General features: G+C 36.0%; 1 protein-coding gene and 1 pseudogene across 4 annotated transcripts in view; both read right to left on the reverse strand.

Annotated features, from left to right (window-relative positions):
• Rab3gap2 (RAB3 GTPase activating non-catalytic protein subunit 2) overlaps positions 1–25,879 on the reverse strand; it is a 112,470-nt gene that overhangs the window by 60,137 nt on the left and 26,454 nt on the right. For all 4 annotated transcript variants that reach the window (XM_040277597.2, XM_013363159.4, XM_078022842.1 and 1 more), the window contains exons 3-7: positions 9,248–9,371; positions 8,318–8,399; positions 6,836–6,883; positions 6,682–6,757; positions 6,273–6,374 (exon numbers count right to left, since the gene is read on the reverse strand). In XM_040277597.2, the coding sequence (XP_040133531.2) occupies positions 6,273–6,374; positions 6,682–6,757; positions 6,836–6,883; positions 8,318–8,399; positions 9,248–9,287 (348 nt within the window). In that variant the 5' untranslated portion in view covers positions 9,288–9,371. The remainder of the gene's footprint in view (positions 1–6,272; positions 6,375–6,681; positions 6,758–6,835; positions 6,884–8,317; positions 8,400–9,247; positions 9,372–25,879) is intronic.
• Positions 21,583–22,453, reverse strand: LOC101955226 (eukaryotic translation initiation factor 4E type 2 pseudogene; annotated as a pseudogene).

The raw sequence follows: 25,879 nt of genomic DNA on the forward strand, positions 1-25,879 counted from the left end.
CTCTATGTCTTCCTCTATCCCAATAATTCTTAAATTTAGTCTTTTCATGTTATCCCATAATTCTTGAATGTTCTGCTTATGGTTTTCTTACCATCTTTAATGTGTGGTCAACTTTATTCTCAAGATTATATATTTTGTCTTCACTGTCTTCCAAATGATCTAGTCTGTGCTCGCTTTGGCAGCACATATACCAAGTGATCTAGTCTGTTGGCAATGCTTTGTATTGAGTTTTTAATTTGGTTTATTGTTTTATTTTAAGGGTTTCTGTTTGTTTTTCCCCAGAACCTCCATCTCCTTATTGAAGTAATCTCTTTTTGCTTCTTGTATTTGCTTATGTAGCTCTTTATTGAAATAATCTTTTGCTGCCTGTATTTGTTCTCTTATATCATTCTTTAATTCACAGAAAATTTTGATTATGTATATCCTGAACTCCTCCTCTGTCACTTATTCTGCTGTGCTGGCCATGGATTCTAATAATGCAGTACCTTGGTTTATTTGGGGCATTTTCTCCCTTTGTTTTTTCACATTGTTTGTGTGTCTTCCCTCCTAGCACTATGGATCTGAGGCATTACAGTTTTCACCCTATAGGCTTATAGTGTCCCTGCAGGGTTGTTCTCCTTTAAGGGGGAGAACAATATTAACATATCCCAATATACAACAATATACAGCATTAAACCAAATAGCTCCTGTTAAGATGTTTACGGTTTTGCACAATGTTTATGGTTTTGCACAATATATGGAAAATTCAATTTTTATCTACAATATTAATAGTAGGTTTGCAAAAGGGTCTACAGTGTCTAATGGCAAAGACCAGGGAGAAAGGTGTAGGATGAAATGTTGAGATAGTAGGAAGTGAGGATATAGAGTTATTAGATCACAAGAAGCATGAAAGAGGAATCTAAAGAAGATGAGTAGTAGCAGAAAAAGAGAAAAGAATCTTGGGGGAGACAAGTGGGAAGACAATAGAGAATACAGAAAATAAACAAAAATTAAGAAAAATGTAAAAATAGGAGACAAAAGAATATACAACACAACTGTAATATACTATTCAGACATCCTGGTCCTCAGTAGCCTAATTAATGAAAAGGACTTGGTTTCACAAATGTTGGAGATGTGAGAGTGGGAGGAGAAAGAGAGAAAAAAAAAATCTTGAAGGAAGATACAAGGATTGTTTTTGTTGGAGATCAGTATCTTTCTTGTTTCCCTTCTCATTCAACAGGTGGGGTATCTCTACCCTCAGGTTGGTAAAGGTTATTAAGGTGGGATGGTTGGTCTTGGGGGCGGAGCTCCTGAGGTGGGATATAGCACTTGCCAGGCCCTGATGGGAAACTGTACCATAAGGACCCTTTTGGGGGCCCACTGGTGTGATGTGGACACCTGGCCTTATCTCCTTATATCACCTGTAGATCTCCAATTCCTGGTCTCTAATTTAGTCTCTAAACTGTTTCTCACTCCCCCAATCAGGAACCTTTCTCTCCAGAGGTCTTGTGGGCTGCATACCTGTCAAGGAGAGCTATTTTGTACTGGGCAGTTCAAGACCAAGTTTTGTGAGCTATGGACCAGCCACGTAGCCACAAGCACTGTGCTGGGTTAGTAGTGGCCAGAGAGAGGGGGGAGTTGGGGACATTAGATACCTTGATTTTGCTTTTAAGTTCCAGCCTGAGTCCCAAGCTGGGAGTTTCCCCTACTAAAGATGGCGACAAAGGTGTACCAAGATGGAGGCGGCTACTTTTAGTGATGGGATATCGGGTCGGATGGGGCTAGGTGGTGGCATTAGGTTGTGTATTCAGAGATGCAGCTCTGTGGAGAGTGCAGTGTTGTGGTTGGTGGCTGTCTCCAGACCCTGTGTGGTGTCCCCAGGTGCAGGCTACCACGTGTAGGGGACTATGACAGTGGTTGCAGTGCCCCAAAATGGGAGGCTACTGGGGGAGCAACACATTGGTAGATGGAGGTCCACATGTGAATGGAGGCAAGAGGTTCTGAGCATGGGCCATGGCTGGGTGTCCTGTGTGGGAACAGGGGCCAGGAGTCTCGCGCTGATGCTGAGGCCTAGAGACCTACAATACAAGATGCTGGGATTCCTGCGTGGGAGCAGCTATTGGGGTTTTCTAATCACTCACAGAGAAACAGTATTCCCGTTACTTGAATCCCAGGTCCTAGAGCCTGCCTCTAGCCTGCCATCTTGGGTCCCCTGGCAAGCTCTTAGATTATTAAGGCTCAACATATTCTCATGATTTTTGGCCAATTATAGTTTTTCTTTGGAAGTCTACCTTGCCTCTTTTCCTATTAGACTATTAGGGTACTTGTACTTTTAAGAGAAAGTTTGGGGCCACAAGAAACAGGAGCCAGGGGTAAGGGAGCTGGCATGCCTACTCACATGATGGTCCACTGAGCATGGAGCAGGGAAGGAGCTAGAAGACAGAAAGGTCCTCACCACCAGCAAGTAAACTATCTCCAAAGCCAGAATCTTCCTGAAGAAAATACTGACATAAATGCCAAAGGCTCAAAAATACTGTGTAAAGTGTTTTTGTTGTTTTTTCAAAAGACACAGAAGTAGTTTCTTTGACATTCCAGAAATAAACCTCATTTTCTCTTGGAATCTTCCCCTGCAATGACTCACTGTTGCCCTTACAATGCATTTTTTGCCCCCAGAACTGAGTTAAAAATCTGCACCTGTGATCTCTGATAGACCTGGAAGTACACTGTGAGGAAGCAAACAGCAAGTTTTTGATATACACATAGAAACTGATGTGTCAGATTCAGAGATGCTTATGTACCATACAGAGTAACAACAAGACTTCCTTCTTCCTTGTTCAATAAAAATTATTTTTCAGTTAAAAGATTAGTTTTTTGTTTGTATAGCTAATCACAAGCATCTAAATATGAGTTATATTTTTTTATCAGTTTCAAAAATGAATATCATAGACAGTCAAATTTAGAGCATTTAAAGGATCTTCACTATACAGTCAATTTGGAGAAAAATGGAAAACAGTTCTTTGTATCATAATCTTAGATTTCCAAATGCTCTTTGTTGCTGTCAACAGCTTCACTTCTATCTCCTCATGATGAATACTTAAGTCTAGACTTAAGTCTTCAGCAATACTTTTATTTTTCTATACCCTTTACTTAAGAGAATTCATTATCCATGACTTCAGTCATCATCACCATTTTAACCTCTGTGCTTATATACTAGCTTTGCATCATTACATGATACTAGTGTCTTCATTTTGTTTCCAACCACTGCCTCAAATTCAACATGCCCAGACCACAGTTAACAACCTTTATTTATTGTCACAAGCTTCCATGGGTTGCATGTGGGTCACCATGCATCAAAGCCTAGTGGATAGAAACATCTGGTGTTTGGGGATGACCAGTGGACAATTTCCTCTGGTCAATTTCCCAGGAACACTGTGAATTTTTATCCTGCTCTGCCATGTCCTACACAGCACCTGAGATGGCTAATCAACCTGCTGACTGCAAGACAGACATCAGAAAGCAAGACCCGCCCTTGAAACCTTATCCCTGCTTTTGATGTAACCCCTTAAATAAACCATGGGAGCCATCTTCCCTTTGTCTAGTTCCAGTCTTGTGTGGACTGGATGTATCAGGAGCTCCACTTTTATAAATATATTTATATATAAGTATATATAAATATATTTATAAATATATATTTATATATATTTATATATTTATCTATACTATTTGATTTTGTTTTTCATTAATCATTTTAGACTTTTAAGTTTTCAGGTGGCTTATACCCTTCTCAGCAGGTAGAATAATCCCCCAATGAGACGCTGGCTATCACCCCCATTAATTTATGGCAAAAGCAGTCACCTCTAGTTAATGACACTTCTAAGAATGATAATCTTAGAGCTATGTTTGACTCATTTCTCTTTTTAATACTCTACATTTCTAGATAATAACCAAGTATTGTCAATTGTTCCTTCAAAATTATTTTTGTACTGATCCTTTCTTTTTTCCCATAGCAATACTACTCTTGGTTCCCAACACTCAACATTTATTATAGATAACCTAAAAAAAGCCAGATAACCTAGGCTTCCCAATTCCAGTCTCTAACAATTCCAATTCAATCTGAAGAAACAGTCCTTCAAAATCACTTTAATTATATCACTTCCTTTTCATAAATCTTTAGGGGCTTCTCTCAACTCCTGGATCAATTCTGATTTTGACATAGCTTTCAAATTTATGCAAAATTTGGCTGCTCTCTTTATTCCAGAGACAGTATCTCATTATTTCCTATCATGATTTCTTTGTTGCTGCATACATGGTTTTACATGCAAATCTTCCCTCATTTTTCTCTTGATTACTTGACATAGTGTCCCTGTTTCCATTTAAAATTCAAGTTAAATTCTACGCCCATTTTCAAGGCTTAGTTGAAATCTCACCTCTTCAGAGAAATTTGCTCTTATTGTCCTAGTCTTAATTGAGCCCTGCCCCCAATCAAAACTTGTACAGAATTTATCTTGTCCTATAAATCAGCAAATAGGTGTATCTTTATATCATTAATCCATTCTTCAGTATTAACAGATATTAATCTAGACTCTCTTACTAGATGAAATCTCTTTTATAGCTTCCATCTTTCTATCATACAATTTAAGTTCAAATAGACATATAATTTGTTCACTTGAAATCTTGTGGAAGTCAAGAAATACAAAAAAGAAAAAGGCATGCTATATCTCCAGCAATTAAAGAAATGCAAATGAAAACTACTCTAAGATTTCATCTCACTCCTGTCAGAATGGCAATCATCAAGAATACAGGCAATAATAAAAGTTGGCAAGGATGTTGTACACTCATACATTGCTGGTGGGACTGTAAACTGGTGCAACCACTAGGGAAAGCAGTATGGAGCTTCCTCAGAAAATTGAGAATGAAACCACCATTTGACCTAGCTATCCCACTCCTTAGTTTACACCCAAAGGACTTAAAATCAGCATACTATAGTGACGCAGCCACATCAATGTTTAGGGCAGCTCAATTCATAACAGCTAGGCTATGGAACCAACCTAGATGTCCCTCAACAGATGAATGGATAAAGAAAATGTGGTTTATATACTCAATGAAATATTACTCAGCTGTAAAGAACAGTGAAATTATGGCATTTGCCAGTAAATGGTTGGAGTTGGGGCGTATCATGCTAAGCAAAATAAGCCAATCCCACAACACCAAAGGCCAAATGTTTTCTCTAATATATGGATTCTAATTCACAATAAGGCGGGGGAGGGGAGCACTAGGGAAGAACAGTGTTACTTTAGGCTAGGTAGAGTGAAGTAATGGGAGGGAAGGAGAGAAATGTGGGGATAGGAAGTTAGTAGAATGAATCAGACATTATTACTATATGTATATATGTGACTACGTGATCAATATGATTCTGCAACATGAAAATGAGAAATTATATCAGAAAAATGAGAAATTATATCACATCTATGTATATAAAGGGTATAAATGCATTCTACTGTATTAAATTAAATTTTAAAAATTTTTAACGAAAGAAAGGCATGCTATATACTTTTGACTATCTTTACTGCAAACCAAATAAAAGCATATTGGCTTAAGCTCTACAATTATATTTTGATTGTGAGAAAACCAAGATCTCACAAGGAACCTAGGAAGAAGTGAAAGTCTCACACTGAACAATAAATCTTCCAATAAATAGAAAAAAAAACACATTTTCCTCTATAAAAACTTAACAACCTTTGCTTAAAAAAAAAAAAAATTAACTACAAAGTAGCAGTACTACTAAGACCAGAACTCTTCTTTTACTATGAGTAATTTTGGATACCTAATCAAAAAAGATCATAAGGTTACATATCACACTTTTGCCTTAAGTCACTATTAAGTCAAAAAATAAGAAACTTTCTTGGCTTCTAAGTATTTTACTTTTATTATAAAGTGAAACATAATACTTCATTAAAAAATTACAGCAAGATGGGTTGGGGTTGTGGCTCAGCGATAGAGCACTCGTCTCACACGTACAGGATCCTGGGTTTGATCCTCAGCACCACATAAAAATAAATAACTGAAATAAAGGTATTATGTCCAACTACAACTAAAAAATAAATATTTTAAAAAAAATTATAGCAAGACTAGAATTCTGTAAACAGCTACAAATAGACTATCTCTCTAGAATGTGAAAGCATAGCTAACTGTGCCACAAGACAAAAACTTCTCTAAATTTCCATGCAAAAAGGTGGGGAGAAACTGCTTCAGAGTAATATCCCTATCACTTTGAACATCATCTTTTTTATTACCTGCTCAGTCACACCAGGATGTCGGGGGATTTCATAGGTTCTGCATTTAAGCTGAAGCACTGGATCTTCATTCAACAGCTGTGCAAGCAAGAGTACACCATTCTAGAAGGAAGCACAGAGAAGGGCTCTGCTTGTTTCATCACCAATATACATGAACAGGTATGGCTGCCAGAGAGTATCATTTCCCCAACAGTTTTCCATGGATATCAGGTACTCTCTTTTTAGAAGACTACAGCTTTTTTCTCTATATCATCCATAGGAAGGCCATATTGCCTATCCTGGCCTCCGTCCCCATGAAGTATCAATTACACATTTATAAACATCAGGTAATAATAAAGTCACAAACTAGTATATGGGGATGCATAAAGAAATACTGCAGTCTTTTCTACCTGCTGAAAATTCAACTCACCTCAGTGTAGAAGCGTACATAACCCGAAGTAAAACCCACCACAATGCAGGTCCAGTCAGGACGCCCAGTGGAACTTCTGTTACAAATAAAATTTACAATCTTAATATCTCATGCACCAAAGTAAAGAAAACACACAACTCTTATTTATCCTTACCTCTTTTGGCTTGCTAGAGGGATACAAAGAGCACTAGTTACACATTCCCTGAAAACAAAAACAAGATTAAAATCAGATGGTTATCCAATAAACTATCAATTGTTTTTATTTTTCTAAAGTTTAATATTAAAGGGTAGTAAGTAGAAAATGAACTTTGTGGACCAGTTTTAGTTGATGCACAAGTAAAAAACACAGTATAACTCCACAATATTCATTCACAATAAAATATAACATTGTGTTCATTTGAAGTTAATAAAATACGGCGTTTTTTTTTTTTACTCTGTATTGTCATGAAAACATAAAAGAAAGCAAAACTTTGCTTACACAAAAGACTGTATACAGAACCTAGAAGATCTCAAATGATCACCCGTAGACACTTCCTACCATCCACTCTCCTTTCATATCAACTAAGAATTTCAACACACCTCCTTGTTCAAGGTGACGGGCAGGGCTGAGGGTAAGAGGAACTGCTAGTCACATCACATGTAAATTGTATTTCTAGAGATATATTAGAGACACAGTATTTCAACTACCTGGTTTCTTCTTTCTAAGAACATGTTAGGGTTGATATCCTAAAAAAGATTTTTTTGGACATGTGGACTTGAAATATTGTCAAGAGCTCAAACTAAACCTTGAAATGGAAACAACTCTGAATTTTATTTTACCTGTCAAACCTTGGGACCATCACCAGCTTTTTCAAGTAATTATAAACTCTTTGCCCCATATAGTACAGTAGGTAATCACTGAACAAAATTAATTTTTTGTTTATTGTTTTTAAAGTATTATTTTGCTCTGCATTTGTGACAAATGTCTTTTAAGTGCTAAAACTAAGAGAATTGTGATCAATTTATTCTGATAATAGAAAACACTTAAGTATCTGTAAGATGCCAGACATATTCTAAGTTCTTCCAGTTGATATCTTTTATCTGAATTCAGTCTGAAGGATCTTTTCCATTCTGATCAGAGTTTCCAATCATAAAAGTTTAACTGAAAATAGTTCCTGGCTCAAAGTTCCAGACTAGTAGCCCCATCATGTAATTACTACAGAGATCATGGTTTAAAAAGGTTTACTGGGTCAGCAGGAACCTTAAATATCCCAACATGTGAGTTTTAAGATTTAATGTAGCATAGTATCCTTCAGTACAAACCTGATACTGGTAAAACAGAGAGCACAATGAATGCCTGGCTTTCTGGATGAATAAAACTAGCAATGAAGAAAAGGGAGAAAAGACAAAATGTAAAAAGGATTTTATGGGATTCTTTCTGAACTCTCATCCTCTTTGAAACAGATTTTTAAAAAAGAAATATCATGAGTACAATAAGAATTTGCTGGCCAGACCACTGTCTACAATCTCTAAAGTTGAGATGCATATACATTTTTTAAACATTTAAAATGATGAAACTTCTTTACAGATTCAGTTATAAGTCAAAAGATTTAAATATGAATTAACACACAGAGCAAAAAAAAATTAAGAAACCCACCCTTCTTCAACATTTAAAGAACCACTCCAACCAACAGCAAATTGCATTTCTTCCTTTCCTTTATCACTATATTTCCATTTTGCTGAAAAAAATTAAGATGCCACATGTTACATATTATAGCATACTAAGACAGTTACTCATATATTTTAATCTTTCTCTTTAGAATGATGAGTAAAAAACGTAATAGTTCTGTATTAACTGATTTGTCTTTTTATAGAAAAATGTAAGATAATAGTTACGAAAAATTTTAAAGAATTTTATAAAACCAGCTGGTCCCTAGTCGTTAGTCATTCCTTCATCCTATTAAACCTGTATAATGCAGAATAGAGCTATTAATTCCTATGAATCACACTATTTTATTTGTAAAATTACTGTTATCTTCAGATGGCTGAGAAAATTTTCGTATTAGATTTATTTTACTGAGTAGAAATTTGCTTTATAAGACCATCCGTATCTGTTCTGTATATAACCTTATTTTGATTAAAGAGATTTTTCATATCTTATAAATACCTCCTAATTTTAATCTTGAACAAAAAAAATTCATGAGCTAAAAACTTATGCACCAAACAAAAATGTATATAATACTGTGAGTTTTCAAATTACAGTTGAAAATCACCCCACTCATATTGGTATTAAAAAAGGATCAGTGGCATTTTCACCACTGGTTGTCCCTTTGCAAGAAGTGGGCAATACCTAGTAATTCCTCTGAAGGGCCAGACAGACAGTTTAAGTATCTTGCAGGTAAGAGAGAAAAACAAGAATAAAAAGAAAAAAGAAAGGATAGAGAAAAGAAATAAAAGGTTACACAGATTAGAGATGCCACCATACAATACATTCAACAGAAATAACATTTTTTCTTTTCACCTAATCCATTTTCTGTTCTATTCTATGAATGAAAATAACAAATGAAGAAAATAACAGAGTACTTACGCACTAGAAACACGGCCTTTTGCTCCCGGGCTATAACCATAAGATCGTTGGTGGGAGATAAAGATAAAACACAATCTTGAAGCCAGGAAGCTTTTTGTGTTTTGCAAATATTTCCTTCTTCTTCCTTCAGTAAAAAAGAACCAATTACTAATTATACCTTTTTTTCCCTCTCTCTTTTAACTTAGGGCTGGCCTACGTGAGCCTCATTAGCTACACTGAAATTGTATGCAACTCCCCCAGTAGTTGAGGATCAAACCCACGGCTTTGTATATGGTAGGCAAGCACTCTACTACTGAGATATACCCGCAACCCTACAATTATTATACATGCAAAAAAAATGAGTATTTACACTTAGCTTGTCCTCCTTGTGAGACAAAGAGTACTAAAAAAAAAGGCAAAAAGAAAAATTCCCAATTCTTTTATACAGTTTTATAATATTCCTTAACAAAATATGTCAAAATGACCAACAAAATACCCGCTATAAATAAATCTGTTTGGGATATTAATGCAAAAGTTTTAAATATAAACAAGTAAGACATTAGAAGACTTTCACAAAGGGATCGCTTTAGGAATGATTCAGTATTAGGAAATTTATTAAATAACCCTATTCATAGGTAGATAGCTATGCCACGAGCAGTTCAAGGGCAAAGAATAAATTACCTGATGATTGTTATGGCTTTAAGAGATGTAAAATTATTTGATAAAATCTGATACCTTACTTTTTATTTGATCTGAGGTGTTATCTTAACATTTATATATCTTAGACTTCATTGCACATAAAGTTTTTTTTCTTTTAAAAAAGGCTGCATAGTATTCAAATCTACAGATACAACAAATTTATTTAACTAGCTCTCTACTGATAAATTATTAGAAATGAAATGTCTGGGTCAATAGTAATGTGCATTAATAAATTTGCTAGATATGCTGAAATTGTTCTCCACCTATGCTGTGTTAAATGTGAAAGTGCCTGCTTTTGCACATATTTTTCTTTTTTTTTTAATATTTTTTATTTTTTAGTTCTCGGAGGACACAACATCTTTGTTTGTATGTGGTGCTGAGGATCGAACCCGGGCCGCACGCATGCCAGGCGAGCGCGCTACCGCTTGAGCCACATCCCCAGCCCTTGCACATATTTTTCAAAAGATATTTTAACTCTGTATCTTTGTCAATCTAATACATAAAAAGTATATATTTAAATTGTATGAGTAAAAATAGGTATTTTCTCTTTTGTGTTAAATATTTTCTCATAGGCATACATAAAAAAGTATGCAAATGTTCCTTTCCTTTGTAGATTTCCTGTTGGGTTGCTGCTCTTTTTTGAACTGATTTATACATCCTCTATACATAAGGGAAAATTGGCCTTTTGAACATTAGAGCTTCCAAATAGTTTTTCCCAATGCTCTGTTTTTCCATGCAGAAATTTTTTATATTTGTATAACTAAATTACTTATCTCTTCCTACCTTACTCAACCTAAAGTATTATCTTACAGACTGAATTCAAGAGAGTAAGGCAGGGAAGGTATGAGGCTGCTTTCATTTTGAAAAAACATTACATTTTTATGCTTAAAAAATTCTTTTAATGATGCCACAATCATTGTTTATATCCCTAACCCTCAGCCAGCTCATAAATGTAAATTTTTAGTTATATAAAACCAGAAAATGAAATTTCATGTGGCTTGATATTCTGGTTTCATCTACTGATGACAGGAGAATAAAGAGGCAAAAAAACCCAAAATCTTCATTATTTTTCTCTCCAACCCCACCCACCCACCCACCCCCCTTTTTAAACCAGAGATTGTACTCAGGGATGCACTACCACTGAGCAACATCTTCAGTGCCCCACTCCTTTTTAAAAAATTTTTGACACAGTGTTTTGCTAAGTTGCCCAAGATGGTCTCAAAATTGCAATCCTTCTGCCATAGCCTCCTGAGTCACTGGAATTCCAGGCATACCCAAGTGTGCACTACTGTGCCTGGTTACATTTTCTATGTCTTCTCTACAATTTTGTCTTTCCTTACAACTACGGGACTAACAGCATATGCTTTTAATCTGCCATAGTAAAGTTGATGCATATAAGTGGGAATTTCATAGTATTAAAAATAGAACACAAAAATATTACCATATTATATCATATCATCATTAGAGTTTGATATGCCATAAAATCTAGATATAAACCTTTAGTAGTGCTTCACAGGAATGCGGCTAGCTTTTCACAAAATGCAAGGATTTTGTGCTTTTAATATAAGCTCTAAATCTCTTCTGATTCACAGCAATGTGGGGAGCAGCTATATACCTATACAACGGCAACCTCCCAGTCATATGTAATTCTGAATTGTTCCTTGTGACTAAGGCACAGTATTTTATATATCAGATCAAAAAATATAAAAAGCCTCTAATTACAAAAACCAAGCCCAAATGAAACTTTCAAAACTTATGGAGTGGTAAAAATGTGTTGTTTTCTCATAGACTTACCTATTTACTACAATCAAAATAAAATCTGCTTTGTTATAACATAAATTTAAAATAGAAAACCGGCCAGGCATGGTGGCACATGCCTGTAATCCCAGCAACTTGGGAGGCTGAGGCAGAAGAATCACAAGTTCAAAGCCAGCCTTAGCTATTTAAGGAAGCCCTAAGCAAATTAGTGAGGCCCTGTCGCAAATAAAAGATAAAGGGCTGGGGATGTACCTCAGTGGTAAAGCACCCTGGATTCAATCCCTACTACCAAACCAATCAAAACAAAAATGAAATAAAACAGAAACAGGGAACCAGGCAAGGTAAATGTGGAGAAGAAATTTTACGTACTTAAATTTCTTTCAATAAGTCCTCAAAAAGGAGAAAGTCCTTGGTATATCAGGAGACAAATAATGAACATATGATATATAAAGGCAAACAAAGAATGAAAGGATTAAAAAATACATGTCTTAAATTGTTTTGCAATGTTACTTTGTACCCAAGCAAATTGAGATGTAGAAAGCAAGCCACAGTAACACGAAATTTCTTTTTATGATAAAGAAATCCTTTGACACCAGTGTTTCTGGCACTGATGTGTGTTTGGGTCTGTTCAACTACATCAAGAACACTGAGACAGGGATGACATTGGTGACTTAGGTTATTTTCATAGGAACACTTGCCAAATACTTTCTACGTGCCAGACACTATGTTAACCCCTTTTCGTATATCTTAATTTTCAGAGTAACTATATAGAGTTCTATTACTACACCTATTCTGGGACAGGAAAACAGAATTATCATGACAGCTTCCCCCAGGTTATAGGGAGAGTAGGGAGGGATTTGATCTTGAAGGACATGGGGAGCCACTGAAGGCATTTTTATGCAGTGAGGCTACCTGGTCAGATCTGTGCACACTGACTCACTCTCACTCCCCCTACCCCCATTCCCCAATTGTCTTGTTTTTAAAACTTTTAAAACATTAATAAGTAGCAATAATAATGTCTGTATAACCCGCTTGATTTCAGTTACTTCCTCCCTCTTCTCTCTCATACACACTCTAGAGATGAAAGTTGCCCAAAATAATACTTGCCCTTAAAACTATGATGTACTCTAAATTTTTAAAACTAAATTTTATTATTTAAAAAGTACTGAAAAGCCATGTGTTTTAGTGAGCTTTTTTATTGCTGTGACCAAAACACCCAACAAGAACAACTTAGAGGAAGGAAAATTTACTTGAGATTCATTCTTTCACAAGTCTCAGTCCAGATAGCCAACTCAGTGCTCTGGGTCCAAGGTGAGGCAGCATATCAGAGCAGAAAGGCTGAGTAAGGAAGTGGGTCAGGAAGCAGAGAGGGAAAGAGAGGGAAAGGGCCACAGGGAAAACGCACACTGCCAGAGCACAACCCCCAGTAATTCACCTCCTCTAGCCATGTCCCACCTACCTATAGAGACCACCCAGTCAGTCCACTCAAACTAGGTTAAATTGATAAAGTTACAGCTCTCATAATCTAACATTTCACCTATGAATATTCCTGCATTAACAGGAGCTCTGGGGGGAAATCTCATATCTAAACCATAACACCACCACAAACTGTTTTCTCCCCAACTTAAGATAAGCAGTTTATAGTAAATTGTTCTAAGCCAGGATTTCTGAATTTCAGAATTTTTGACATTTTAGGCAAGATAATTCTTCGGTGTTGGAGACTATTCTATGTACTACAAGATGGTGAGTAATATCCTAGACTGTATCCAATAGATGCCAGTAGTACCGCATGACAAACAAAACTGCCCCAAACTTTCTCCTCTGGGGTGGAGGCAAAATTGCCCCAGGCTGAGAACTACTGCTCTAAGCAACAGAAGATCAAAGCAAAGATGAGATGGATCTGAGAATCCTGAAAGCTGAACTGACAAGAGGAACAAAGGCTCTTGGGGGCCTAGTTTAATGCACAGGGCAGGGACAATGAAATATAAACCAAAAATAAAGAATGTAGACCTGTGGAGCCAACTTACATGCCCTTTAGTAGATGAGTGGATAAAGAAAATATTGGTGTGTGTGTGTGTGTGTGTGTGTGTGTGTGTGTGTGTATACACATACATATACATACACACACACACACACACACACACACACTGGAATATTATTCAGCATTAAAAGAATAAAATCATGGCATTTGCAGGTAAATGGATGGAGTTGGAGAAAATAATGCTAAGTGAACTTAGCCAATCCCAAAAAACCAAATACCAAATGTTTTCTCTGATTTAAGGATGCTGATTCATAATGTGGTTGGGAGGGGGGCATGGGAAGGTTAGATGAAATCTAGATAGGGCAAAGGGGAGGGAGAGTAAGAGAGGACGCATGGGGTAGGAAAGATGGTGAAATGAGATGACATCATTACCCTAAGTATATGTATGAAGACATGAATAATGTGACTCTGCTTTGTGTACAGAGACATAAAAAATTGTGCTCTATATGTGTAAAATGAATTGTAATGCATTCTATTGTCATATAACAAATTAAAACTAAAAAAAAGAAAAAAATGTGGATCTGGGCTGGGGCTGTAGCTCAGTGGTAGATCACTTGCCTAGCATGTGTGAGGCACTGGGTTCAATTCTTAGCACCACATATAAATAAATAAAATAAAGTTCCATTGACAACTAGGAAAAAAAAGAATAAGAAATTCTTCAAAAAAAAAAGAATGTGGATCTGTCTGAAATAGTTCCTGTGTTAGATATTTCAAGGGAGCCTCAAGTCAAAGCAGGAAACTAGATGAAAATACTGGTATAGAGAAGATGGAGGGAAGCCCACTCCAGCTGAACCACAATAAACTGATCTTAGTTTTTGCAACAAAACTTGACTTCTAATTCATGAAGAAAGCTCAGGCAGTGAACCTGGCTGTGCAGAATGTTTTCTGAAGCTTCACAGAACACCAGCACACATTCAGTAGCTGACAAGATGTAGGTTCATCATTTTGTTTTTTCCATAAGGACTTGCCTACTAATTAGGTTTTTGGAAAACCTCCCCACAGTAATGGAGCCCATAGTCACTAATATTGTTCCCTTGAAGCTAGTGATCCTGAAAACAACACCATCAAATGACAAGATAGTTAATTTCCCAAGTGAGAAATGAAATTTTTAAAAAAGAAAACAGCACCTCACTGATTAAAAGTGCTATGAACGCCACGGACTACCTTGGTTTTCCACAAAAACTAGCACCTAACTAAAGTTACATTAAATGCATCTATTATCTTTAAAACATAATCCCTTTTGGGGGTAAGGGAGAGAAATCTATAGTTAAGTTTTAGTGTGGCCTATACTTCAAGGCTTCTTGTTAGAATTAAGACCAATAAAATTTTTTTCTTAATCTGTACAAACACGGAAGCCAAGACTGTGATTATGAAAAGGAATTCTTTCTAAATGACTGTAGCATAGAGTTTACAAATTTTCTTTTTTTTTTTTTAAGAGGTCCACAAATCTGCCAGGTGTGGTGGCACACACCTATAATCCCAACAGTTTGGGAGGCTGAGGCAGGAGGATCACCAGTTCAAAGCCAGCCTCAGCAACTCAGTGTAGTAAGACCCTGCCTCTAAATAAAATTTTAAAAAGAGCTGGGTGTGTGGCTCAGTAGTTAAGCATTCCTGGGATCAATTCCAGGTACAAAAAAAAAGTGTATAAAATCTACAAATCTGTCAAATGATTATTCTTTCATGATGTATCTAATGATAAAATTGCAATAGTATAACCAGCCTTTCAATTATAGTTGGTTACCTCAGGGGCCAGTAAATTATGACTTGGTAAACATAGCAGCAAATATTTTTTTGCTTATCAGGTAAGTGCAGTGATCAGATAGCCACTGAAGTAGCCAAGAGTAGTTTCTCAAAGTTTTCAATTTTAGTACAGTTGAGTCCATCATTTGCATTGTTCCTGTCATCCTGTTAACTTTCAAAGATATGTATACGTTACAGTGATGCCAGTAAAATCCAGTGTAATTAAGGGACTGTCAGCAATTCACTATAATTCTTAGTAGTTTACTACTTAAGTCACAAAAATTAAATACTCATCTGCACTTTTAAAGCACGAGACATAAGTGTTTCAGCAATTTTAAAACACAAAAAGAAAGTAAACAATGCTACATAACTAGGTGTTTTTTTTCCCTCTAGTCGGCTACTAACATATGTAATGCCCAATGTTTTTTAAACGTTCGTCTTTTTTTTTTTTTTTTTGGCAGAGAGGGGAGCAGGACCAAAAATTTATAAAAAATTTCAATATACAAAATGGATGAAAACAGAGATGGAGAAGCTACACAGCACCTCTATGGAACCCTATAGTGTCTTCAAAAAAACAGCATGAAAAGTACCAATTTTGGTCATTTCCAGATTAGAGTCTAAAATTTTCAAGTGAAAGATCTTAAGATCTTTTCAAAATTAAATGGGGCAATGCATGAACTCTTTTTAAATTTGATTGTAAATAACCCAAACAAAAAAAAATCTCACAAATACAATAACAAAAACCCTACCATTTCAATCTTAACTTTTAAAATTTACTTTTCTTGAGGAAGTTAACCATGATTCAGTAACTCTTAAAGTTTTACTTCAAATGTCAATTCAAGTAGAATTAGTTCTGTTATTATTTATTCTTACATTGCATATACAGAATTTCATTTTTAAAAAATTTTCCACTACTCTCTGCAGGGCACCATCAGTGGGAAGAGGGATTCAGTCTTTTTTATAAAATTTTCTATGTGCCCATTCATTTGCTTACTCAAACTGTATAGATCTATAGAAAAATGCCTACATGGATAAATCCTTAAATAACAATGGCTATTCTTAGGTAATGGAAAATTGATTATTTATTTGTAGTTTTCTGTAACACCTGAATTTTGTGTAGTAAATATGTACCAAAACAACTTAATTACTTGTTTAAAAATAATAACTACAATAGAAATGTGAACCCAAAAAAACATATCTATCTTCTGAACAATTATTTAATACTAAATAATAAATCTATGTGCTTCAATAGGCACTATGGGGTATAACAAACTACCAAATAATTCCTGCTTAAAAACTTGGACAAATAAGACTAAGGAAAAATTTGAACTAAACATAAATCATAACAGATCTAATAAATAGATCTAATAGTTTAACTAAGTGTTATGAACATTAAATTGCTATTAGAGCTTAGGGAAAAAAAAACAAACAGATTATAGTACACATGCCCCCAAGAGACTTTAAAGTGAAAAACAGGACAAGATGACTAAGTTCAAGTTAAAATATTTAAACATACATCAAAACATTAAAATGGCATTTTACAGCCCTAGTAAAGATAAAAATAGAATTAGTTCTGTTATTATTGATAACTAGGAGTCCACAATTTCAAAAATACCTGCAAACAACAGACACTACACACACACACACACACACACACACACACACACACACAAAATCATCTCTGGTTTTTGTTTCCTAACATTTGATTTTTAAAAAATAAGAATGGAGAACAATTTCAGTTTTACAACATAGACACTAGCACACAATCAATGATAAAAAGCAGTTGGCTCATAACTGTTTTTACATCTGCACAGGCCAAATAGGAAAAGGCGTTCTCAGATACTGCTATTTGTAATACAAACTGCAATAACCTTTTATCAAAAAATAAAATGTGTGTACATTTTGCCTTAAAAATTCCAGCTTTAGGAATTTACTCTACTGGAATAATAAGACCAGCTGATCTCTACTGCACATTTACTATGTTCTAGGTACTACTCTAAGCATATTTCATTTAATTCTCATAACAATCCTATAAATTTGATAATGTTATTAGTCCCACTTTAGAAACAGGGTAATTGAGCTTAGAGAAATTAAGTAATTCATTCAATGTTTCATAATAAGTAACAGGGAAGATATTCAGGCTACTTGACTCCTAATCCTGATAATTTATGACCACATGTAACCAAAGATACACTGGTAGATATAAAAAAGCTTATAACAAGCATTGCTTGTGATGGATGGATGGGTGGGTGGGTGGGTGAGAGAGAAAATGGGAGGGAAGAAAGAATTTTTACATTAAATTACATCTGGTGTAAAATACCAAGGGTAGAACAATGTGTAAAATTAACTTGGACTTTTAGATTAAAAGGGTGAATTAAACACAAATTTTACTCTCACTCAGCACCAAAATCTCCCCCAAAACAACAGTAAATGTTTTGTTGGCACTAGCTCTGGACTTGCACATATTCTACCACTGAGCTATACTCCCAGCCAAAGTTTTGTTCAGCTTTTTTGTTTGTTTTTGGTGCTGAGGATGGAACCTAGGACCTCATAAATGCTAAGCAAGCACTCTACCACTGGGTTACATCCCCAGTCCAAAATAATTTGTTTTAAAGGCAAAAAGTAACACATAGGAAAAAGCTACAAAATTTTGAGTGAGAGCTAGAAAGAAAATGGCAGATGGTAGCTGATTTTACTGTCCCTAGAAGCCAAGCTGCTAAACTAATAAAGAGGAAAGCTGACATGCAGCCCCCACTGCAAAACTGCCAACATGTCTAGAAACTGATGCCAGGTCCCTTTGGAATTGAAGGCAAGAATGGGGCTAAAAATCAGGAGGTATGGTTGAAAGTGGGTAGGTAACCTGCAGTGAGGTCCCCAAATTCCCTCTCTCACTTCATCCAGAAGGTGGCAGAAGATAAGAGGCCCCACCACTAAGCCAGAACTCACTTAACAGAAGGTACTCTGCAGGAAGACAGGGGGAGCAAGTGTGAACTAAAATTAACAACTGTAAATAGAAGGAAAGAAAAATGGGAACTAACTACATAGAAAGACTAAAACCTGTCTCTTAAGCACATAGGCATAATAATACCATCTAAACTGACTGGGACTACTTGTTGCACTATGGCCAAAGATCCAGAAACAACTTAAATTCACTTTTCTTTACTGGCTAACAGTCACGTAACTTCACTCTTTGCTAGCAAATCACTTCCCTAGGATCTACTAAAAACGCAATTAATGGTCTTACAGAACAAAAGCTTTGAACCCCTCTCCCCCAACAAAAGGTCAAGAAATTATGAAGATCAAAACTGCAGAAAGACACTAAAAACCATGGTCTATACCAAAGTTTATGAACCTCAGCACTACTGACATTTTGGGTGGAATTACTTTTATTTGTGTGGTGGGATGGGATTATAAAATGCTTACTTGGCAGGAGCCTAGGCTTCTACCCAGTATAATTAGGCCTCCCCCAAATTATGACACCAAAAACATCTCCAGATAATACCGGGAGCAAAATTATCTCCAATTGAGAATTACTGGGCCAGCTTGTATTAACCCTGAGAAGATAGTCACTGGCAAAAATCAATGTTTTTCTGAGTCACAGGTCCAAACCCCCAGTGAGAACCAGCCTTAGGAAAGAGACCCTCTGCAGCCCCTGCTCCTGAGTTTAATCTAGGGCACATCTTTGGCATGGTGTACTTCTTTTGCCTCTGGCTAATCTGGTGTTTGTGTCTCCTGTACGTCAGATGGTACCAGAGTCTGATGGAAATAATGAAATTAGGCTTCAACCCAATTATTTCTGCTGTAAGAATTTTTAATCAGGCTGTATAATATTCCATTTTTCAGTCTATAGGCAAACATTTCCAGCTAAGATGCTTTCATTCTCTGCCTATCTTATCTGAGGACTTTGACCCAGAACCTTCTTGTGCTGTTTCAGCAAACACTAGGCATTTATGATCAAGCAAACCAATTCTATACTTCCCACCTTTTGTCCTTAATACATCAATAAAGGAAAACCATTAAATCTGCCTCGACAGTTAAAATTTTTTTTTTTTCCCGATGTAAGCAGCAAAGAGGCGTTTATTGCAAGCTAGTTTGGTCCTCTGCGCGCACACAGCAACTGGTGATGCTGAAAGGCCCCGAGCCCAGGGTTTGCAGCAGTTTTATACACTCTGGGGAAGGCAGGGACTTCACATACATCATAGCATCTCTTAGAAAATCATCACACACAGCGGGAAAATCATAAAACAACTCTAAAACATAATTAGCACATTCACTGGTGGGAACAAGTTGGGTAAGGGTGATTGGTTAGTACAAGAGGGGGATTCGTTTGAACTGATTTGTTTAAGCCACGAGGGGAATATGTGCTGAACTACGTCGTTTCCCAACATGTTATCAACTACCATAAACTACTGGATGGGGGTCATCTGGCATCCCAGGTATTTTCCCTGTCTCATGCTGACTGGAGGTTGCTGGGGGTTGCTATGGGTCCTTACCTAGTCTGACTGAGTCAGGGACACCTGGTGCTGCAGATCTCTCCTGCTATTTGTAGAGCCAGTTAAAATCAAGCTTTTTCAAACTTCTTCCAAACTGCTTTAAATCGCTTTATAGCACAAGGCTGAGCAAAACATTCTACTCTATCACTAATTCCTATAGCAAAATAACTATAATTTCAACTAAAAGCCCTTGTAACACTTTGTAAAAACAAAGAAACAAAAAAGAGGACAAAACTATCTACCATTAATTATAGGATCAAGCAGTAGTACATTTGCCTTCCTTTCTAATTAGTATAGAAGAAAACCTTTGTTTTGATTTTTTTCCCATCCCAATACATCTTGAAAGCCTATTCTGCTTGCCTTTTCATTGTCTTGTATAAATTTCTTTCCTTCAAGTGAGAATTCACTTTTTTCACTTGTCCAATTAGAACTGTACCTGACAAAGATCCATTATTTTGGGCACTGTTATGAACTGAATTATATCCCTCTCTACCCTAATTCACAGATTGAAGCTCCAACACCAATGTGATTGTGTCTGGAGATAGAGCCTTTAAGAAAATAATTAGGTTAAAAGAGGTCTTGAAGCTTGGGCCTTATCCTACAGGACTGATGACCCTTGTTTTTATTTTATTAGGACTAATATCCTTATAAGGGAAAGAGACACCAGAACTCACTCCTCTGTCCATGTTTGTATAGAAAAAAGGGTAAGTGAGAACACAGAAGACAGTGCAACTCAGGAAGAAAGGCCTCATCAGAAACCAATACTAATGGCTCCTTAATATTGGATGTTGAGCCTCCAAAAATGTGACAAAAATAAATTTATGTTGTTTGATTCACCCAGACTACGTATTGTTATGGTAGCCTCAACAGACAAATAAGGGCATGAAATATCTATGGAAAACATGGAAGCTTTGAGGACTGCCAGTGTCACTGATGCATACTTTCTTAAATGTGACACTAGTTACTGCTGAGAGTAGATATTAGAATATGCTTTCTCTCAACTTTTTTTTTGGGGGGGGGTACCAGGGATTGAACCAGCTAGAGGGCACTTAACCACTCAGCCTCATTGCCAGCCTCTCCCCCACTTTTTTTGAGACAGGGTCTTGCTAAGTTGCTTAGGACCCCACTAAGTAGCTGAGACTGGCTTTGAACTTGTGATCCTCCAGCCTCAGCCTCCTGAGCTGCTGGGATTACCACACCTGGCCTTTCTTTCAGTTTTTGGTAGAGAAAAAGACTTTATTATTCAGTGAATTTATCTTTAAAAACACCCAGAAAAAGAATACTTTCATTTTTAGATAGTGGTTAGTGAAGGAAAGGCAATATAGAAATAAAACAAACCCAAGCAGTGCAACTGGGTTCCTACAGAAGAGCTCTGTTTCAAAGCACCCTGCAGAATAGGTGGGCAAGGAGCCTCATCAATCAGAACCACAGCAAGTAGCCACAACCCTAAGGGGAGGCTGTCCACCCCCACTCTACAAGCCTAGGCCAACTACAGAGCTCCTTCTGCTAAGCTCAGGGACATCTCCCTATCCTTTCAGCATGTACTTGATGCTGTCAGTTTTTGTTTTCCACAATGGTGCTGGGAGGTAGGTTAAGCACTCCCTCAAGTATATCCTAGATTTGGGCTAGGTTGCTCAGTCATTGGAAGTCTTATTCCATATTAATATAATGTCCACCTGAAAACAGAGACCATATCCCTGCAGATCTCCTCACCAAACATGAACCATTTTCCTAGCATGGCCAAGATGAGTTTTTCCCAGTAATGGGAAGCCAAGCCCTTCCACTGGTGAATGATCCACTTGTCACCATTTTTATATGCATCATCCTCCCACATGAGTTTAATTTCTTCTTTGAAGAGATAGAAGTTACTATGGCCATCAGGTCCTTAGGACATATCATATGATTATAAAAACCTTCAAAACTGCTCCAAAGAGTCCAAGGTGCTAATCTGTTTGATATTCTGTTCATAGCTGGGTGAGCTGGTAGCAGAGACTGGGGTTCTCATGGAGTCCCAGGAAGTATATAGTTGTACTACAGGGAATGTTCTGCCGGTCCAGGGACAGCAACCTTTCTCTTGCTACTAGTCCAACTCTTGTCTTATTTTGATTTTTCTCCCTCACCATATTTCAGTGCATTCTTTTCTTCATTCTGATCATGGTCCCCACTGTCATCATCTTTCAAGGTGTTGAATTTGTACCTTTTGCTGCTGTTGTCTCTGTTTCACAGAGTGACTTCCACTCTGCTGAGTCCAGAATACACTTTCTTCACTAAGCTCTTATTATAGCTGACACCTTGGAACCAGAAAAAGCTAAAGAGGATTTCTCTTTTCTTACAAAGGCCTCCTCCGGATCCCTGGTATTAAGTCTCTCTGAATACAAAAGCCTTTTACTCTCTAATGCCATAAAAATGAGAAACTACTCTCAAAGAGCTAACAACTTGTGGAGATAAAAAGCACCCTGGAGTTTTTAGTTGTCTGCTGAACTCAGTAGCAGCCATTTGGCCACCAGGTCAGCATTCAGTGGCACTGGCTCCTATTCCACTTTACTCTTTGCTACCTCTATCTGTCATTTATCTACACATCACTGCAGTATTCCTATTGATCAAAACACAACAGCTCTCCAAATGTCAGGCTAACAAAGAAGAAAAGTTTACCATCCTCTGTTGGTAACCAATAGAGAACCTTATCATTACATTTACAGCACCTTGATATAATATGACTTCAACATATTATACTTCTTCTATTTCTGGTGTCCTCTATAATGTGGATAAGACCTAAGTGCATTCAGAGAAGGTAGGTTTTGAGTTTGGTGACTATTCTTAGCAAAAGAGAGTAGCAAGTTTCCTTTCAATTCCCTATTTTTCTACTGGGCAGCAATATCTGTTACCTTGACTAGAGCTTGTTCTTGTATTTGTACATTTTATACATTTGCCAAATTTTACTCTGATTCTTATTATACCTCTGGAGCCAATTATGCCTTTGAGGTTGTTCATAACCATTGAAAAACAACAGAAGTCTTATCTTAACTGAGTAAAATCTATTATCCTGATATAGCTGTGAATGTGATATAAAGAGAGGAAGAATCCAAGATCACAAGCAAAAAAATATCAGCAAGGCCATGAAACAGAATAAATTATGACTAAACAGAAGTTAGTCTGTGTTTTTAATATGCATAATTCTAGTTATATGAAATGTTCAGAACAGGCAAATCTATGGACAGAAACTAAATTAGTGGTTGAGGCTGGGAAGAAGAGAAGAATAGGGAACGACTACTAATGGATATGGGTTTCTGTTTGGAGTGATGAAAATATTATGCAATTAAATCACAGTAATAGTTATACAAAGTTGTGAATACTAAAAACAGTAAATTGTATACTTTCAAGGTGAAATTATATGGTATGTGAATCATATTAACATAATTTGTATTTAATATAACAAAAATGTTAAAAATATGAGCAACTAAATTGTACAATAAAAATATTTGCTTAACACAAAAGAATAAAGGAGTAAAAAATAATTTAAAAAACATGAGTTATAGAAAACAAACAGCAATTTTACAGATATAAATTTAACCATATCAATGATTATATCAAATAAAAATAAATTATTCACTCCAATCAAAAGTCAAGATTGTCAGATTGACTAAAAGCCAAGATTATATGAATAGGCTAAAAGGACAAAAAGAAATACACCATGAAAACAGTGACCAAAAATGAGCTGGAGTAGCTATAGTATCAGACAAAATAGACATTAACATAATGAACATCACTAGAGATAAATAGAACTACTTCAAATTGAGGTATCACATATACATCTACATTCATATTGATGTATAATATGTGCTTCCTGATAGAATCCAAAAATACAAGAAGCAAAAACTGAGAAAAACTGAAAAGGGAAGTAGACAATTGCACAATAACAGATGTAGATTTCAATGATCTTATTTCAGTAATAGAACTAATGAAGAAAAAAAAAAGAGTATAGAAGACATAAATAACACTGCTAACCAACTTAACCCAACTGAAATACATAGAACTCTTTACCATTAAGAGAAGAATGCATATTCTTTTCATACATATGAAACATATACGAAGACATAAAACAGTGTTGATAAATCTAGAAGTTTTGGAAGTATACAAAATGTGTTCTCTAGCAGCATCAGATTAGAAATAATCAACAGAAAGAAATCTGTCAAAATCACAAATACAGTAGTACCTCACCCTTATCTGTGGTTTTGCTTTCTGTGATCAACTATGATCAATCAGTCCAAAATTATTAAATAAAAAATTTCAGAAATAAATAATTCATTAGTTTTAAATTGTGCATTTTTCTGGATAGCATGATGGTATCTCAGACTACCCTACTCCAATATGCTCCAATATGACCAAGTCATGAATTATGCCTTTTGTTCAGCATGATGATATCTCAGACTACCCCACTCCAATATGCTCCAATATGACCAAGTCATGAATTATGCCTTTTGTTCAGTATATCACACTTGTATGTGCTACCTGCCCATTATTTACTTGGTAGTTACCTCAGTTATTAGCAAGAGACTATCTGGGTATCCCATGCTTGTGTGCAAGGGTAATGATGCTGGAAATTTTATTATGGTATATTATGAAAATCATTCCATCTTATTACTGGTTATTGTTGTTAATTTCTTATCATGCCTAATTTATAAATGAAACTTTATCCCAGGTATGTATATATAGAATAAAGGTAACGTATATAGAGTTTGAAACTATCCATGGTTTCAGACATATATACACTGGGGATCTTGAGATGTATCCTCCCTCTTTAATACAGAGAGGCTATTATATTTGGAAATTAAACAATATATTTCTAACTAACCCCACAGATCAAAAAATACAAGAAGCAAAAACTGACAAAAACTGAAATCATAAAATATTTTTAACTGAATGAAATTGAAAATATAACATATCAAAAGTTGTGGGATGCAACTAAATCACCAGTTAGAGGGTAATTTATGGCTTTATATTAAAGAGAAGATAAATTCAGGGGCTGGGGTTGTGGCTCAGTGGCAGAGCGCTTGCCTAGCACGTGTGAGGCACTAGGTTCGATTCTCAGCACCACATATAAATAAATAAAGATCCATTGACAATTAAAAAAATATTTCAAAAAAACCAAGAAGATAAATTTAAAATAAGTAATCTACAATTCCATCTTAAGAAGCTAAAAAAAGAACAATTCAAACTCAAAGTAAAGAGGAGTAAAGCTATAAAGTCAATAAAACAGAAAAACAATAGAGAAATCATTGAAATTAAATTTTGAAACAGTTGTTTTTCTAAAAAAAAATCAAAATCGAAAAATTTTAGGTGGACTGAGAATAAAGTAGAGAAAACACAAATTATCCAAATCAGGAATGAAAGAAAGGATCTCTCTGGTGATATTATAAAAATTAAAATGATGAATGAAGCAGTTGCTATTTCTAGGTATCATCTCTTATTCTGCTCCAACAGGGTTTGGCATCCCTTTTTTTTTTTTTTTTTTTTTTAAACAGGTTAAAATAGTACTGGTTCACTTTCTTTCAGAATACATATTCTAAAATGCCTGCTTTGGCTCCTATCATTATCAAGACCCAAGCCTGGATATAATTAAAACATTTAAAAAAGCAAATAATTATAAAATATGCCCAGTGCATTCACATAAACATGTATGGGGGGAAAAGGCCCTTCCTCGATTGCTTTGTGGGAAACTACCTCAAGCTCATAGATTTCTAGGCAGAACCCAGTCAGTTTTAATGAAGGCAGAGACAGAGTAGCCAAGTATCCATTTTAACATAGCATTAGAACAGTGAAGGACAAGGCATTTAATTGCTGCAGTAGTAGGACTCAATACTATTCAACATGTCCCAATTTTCCTAGAGGTTTTCAGAAATGGCTCCCTGTACTTAATCTCCC

This window comes from Ictidomys tridecemlineatus, chromosome 10 (genome assembly GCF_052094955.1).
Source record: "Ictidomys tridecemlineatus isolate mIctTri1 chromosome 10, mIctTri1.hap1, whole genome shotgun sequence".
Lineage (NCBI taxonomy): Eukaryota > Metazoa > Chordata > Mammalia > Rodentia > Sciuridae > Ictidomys > Ictidomys tridecemlineatus.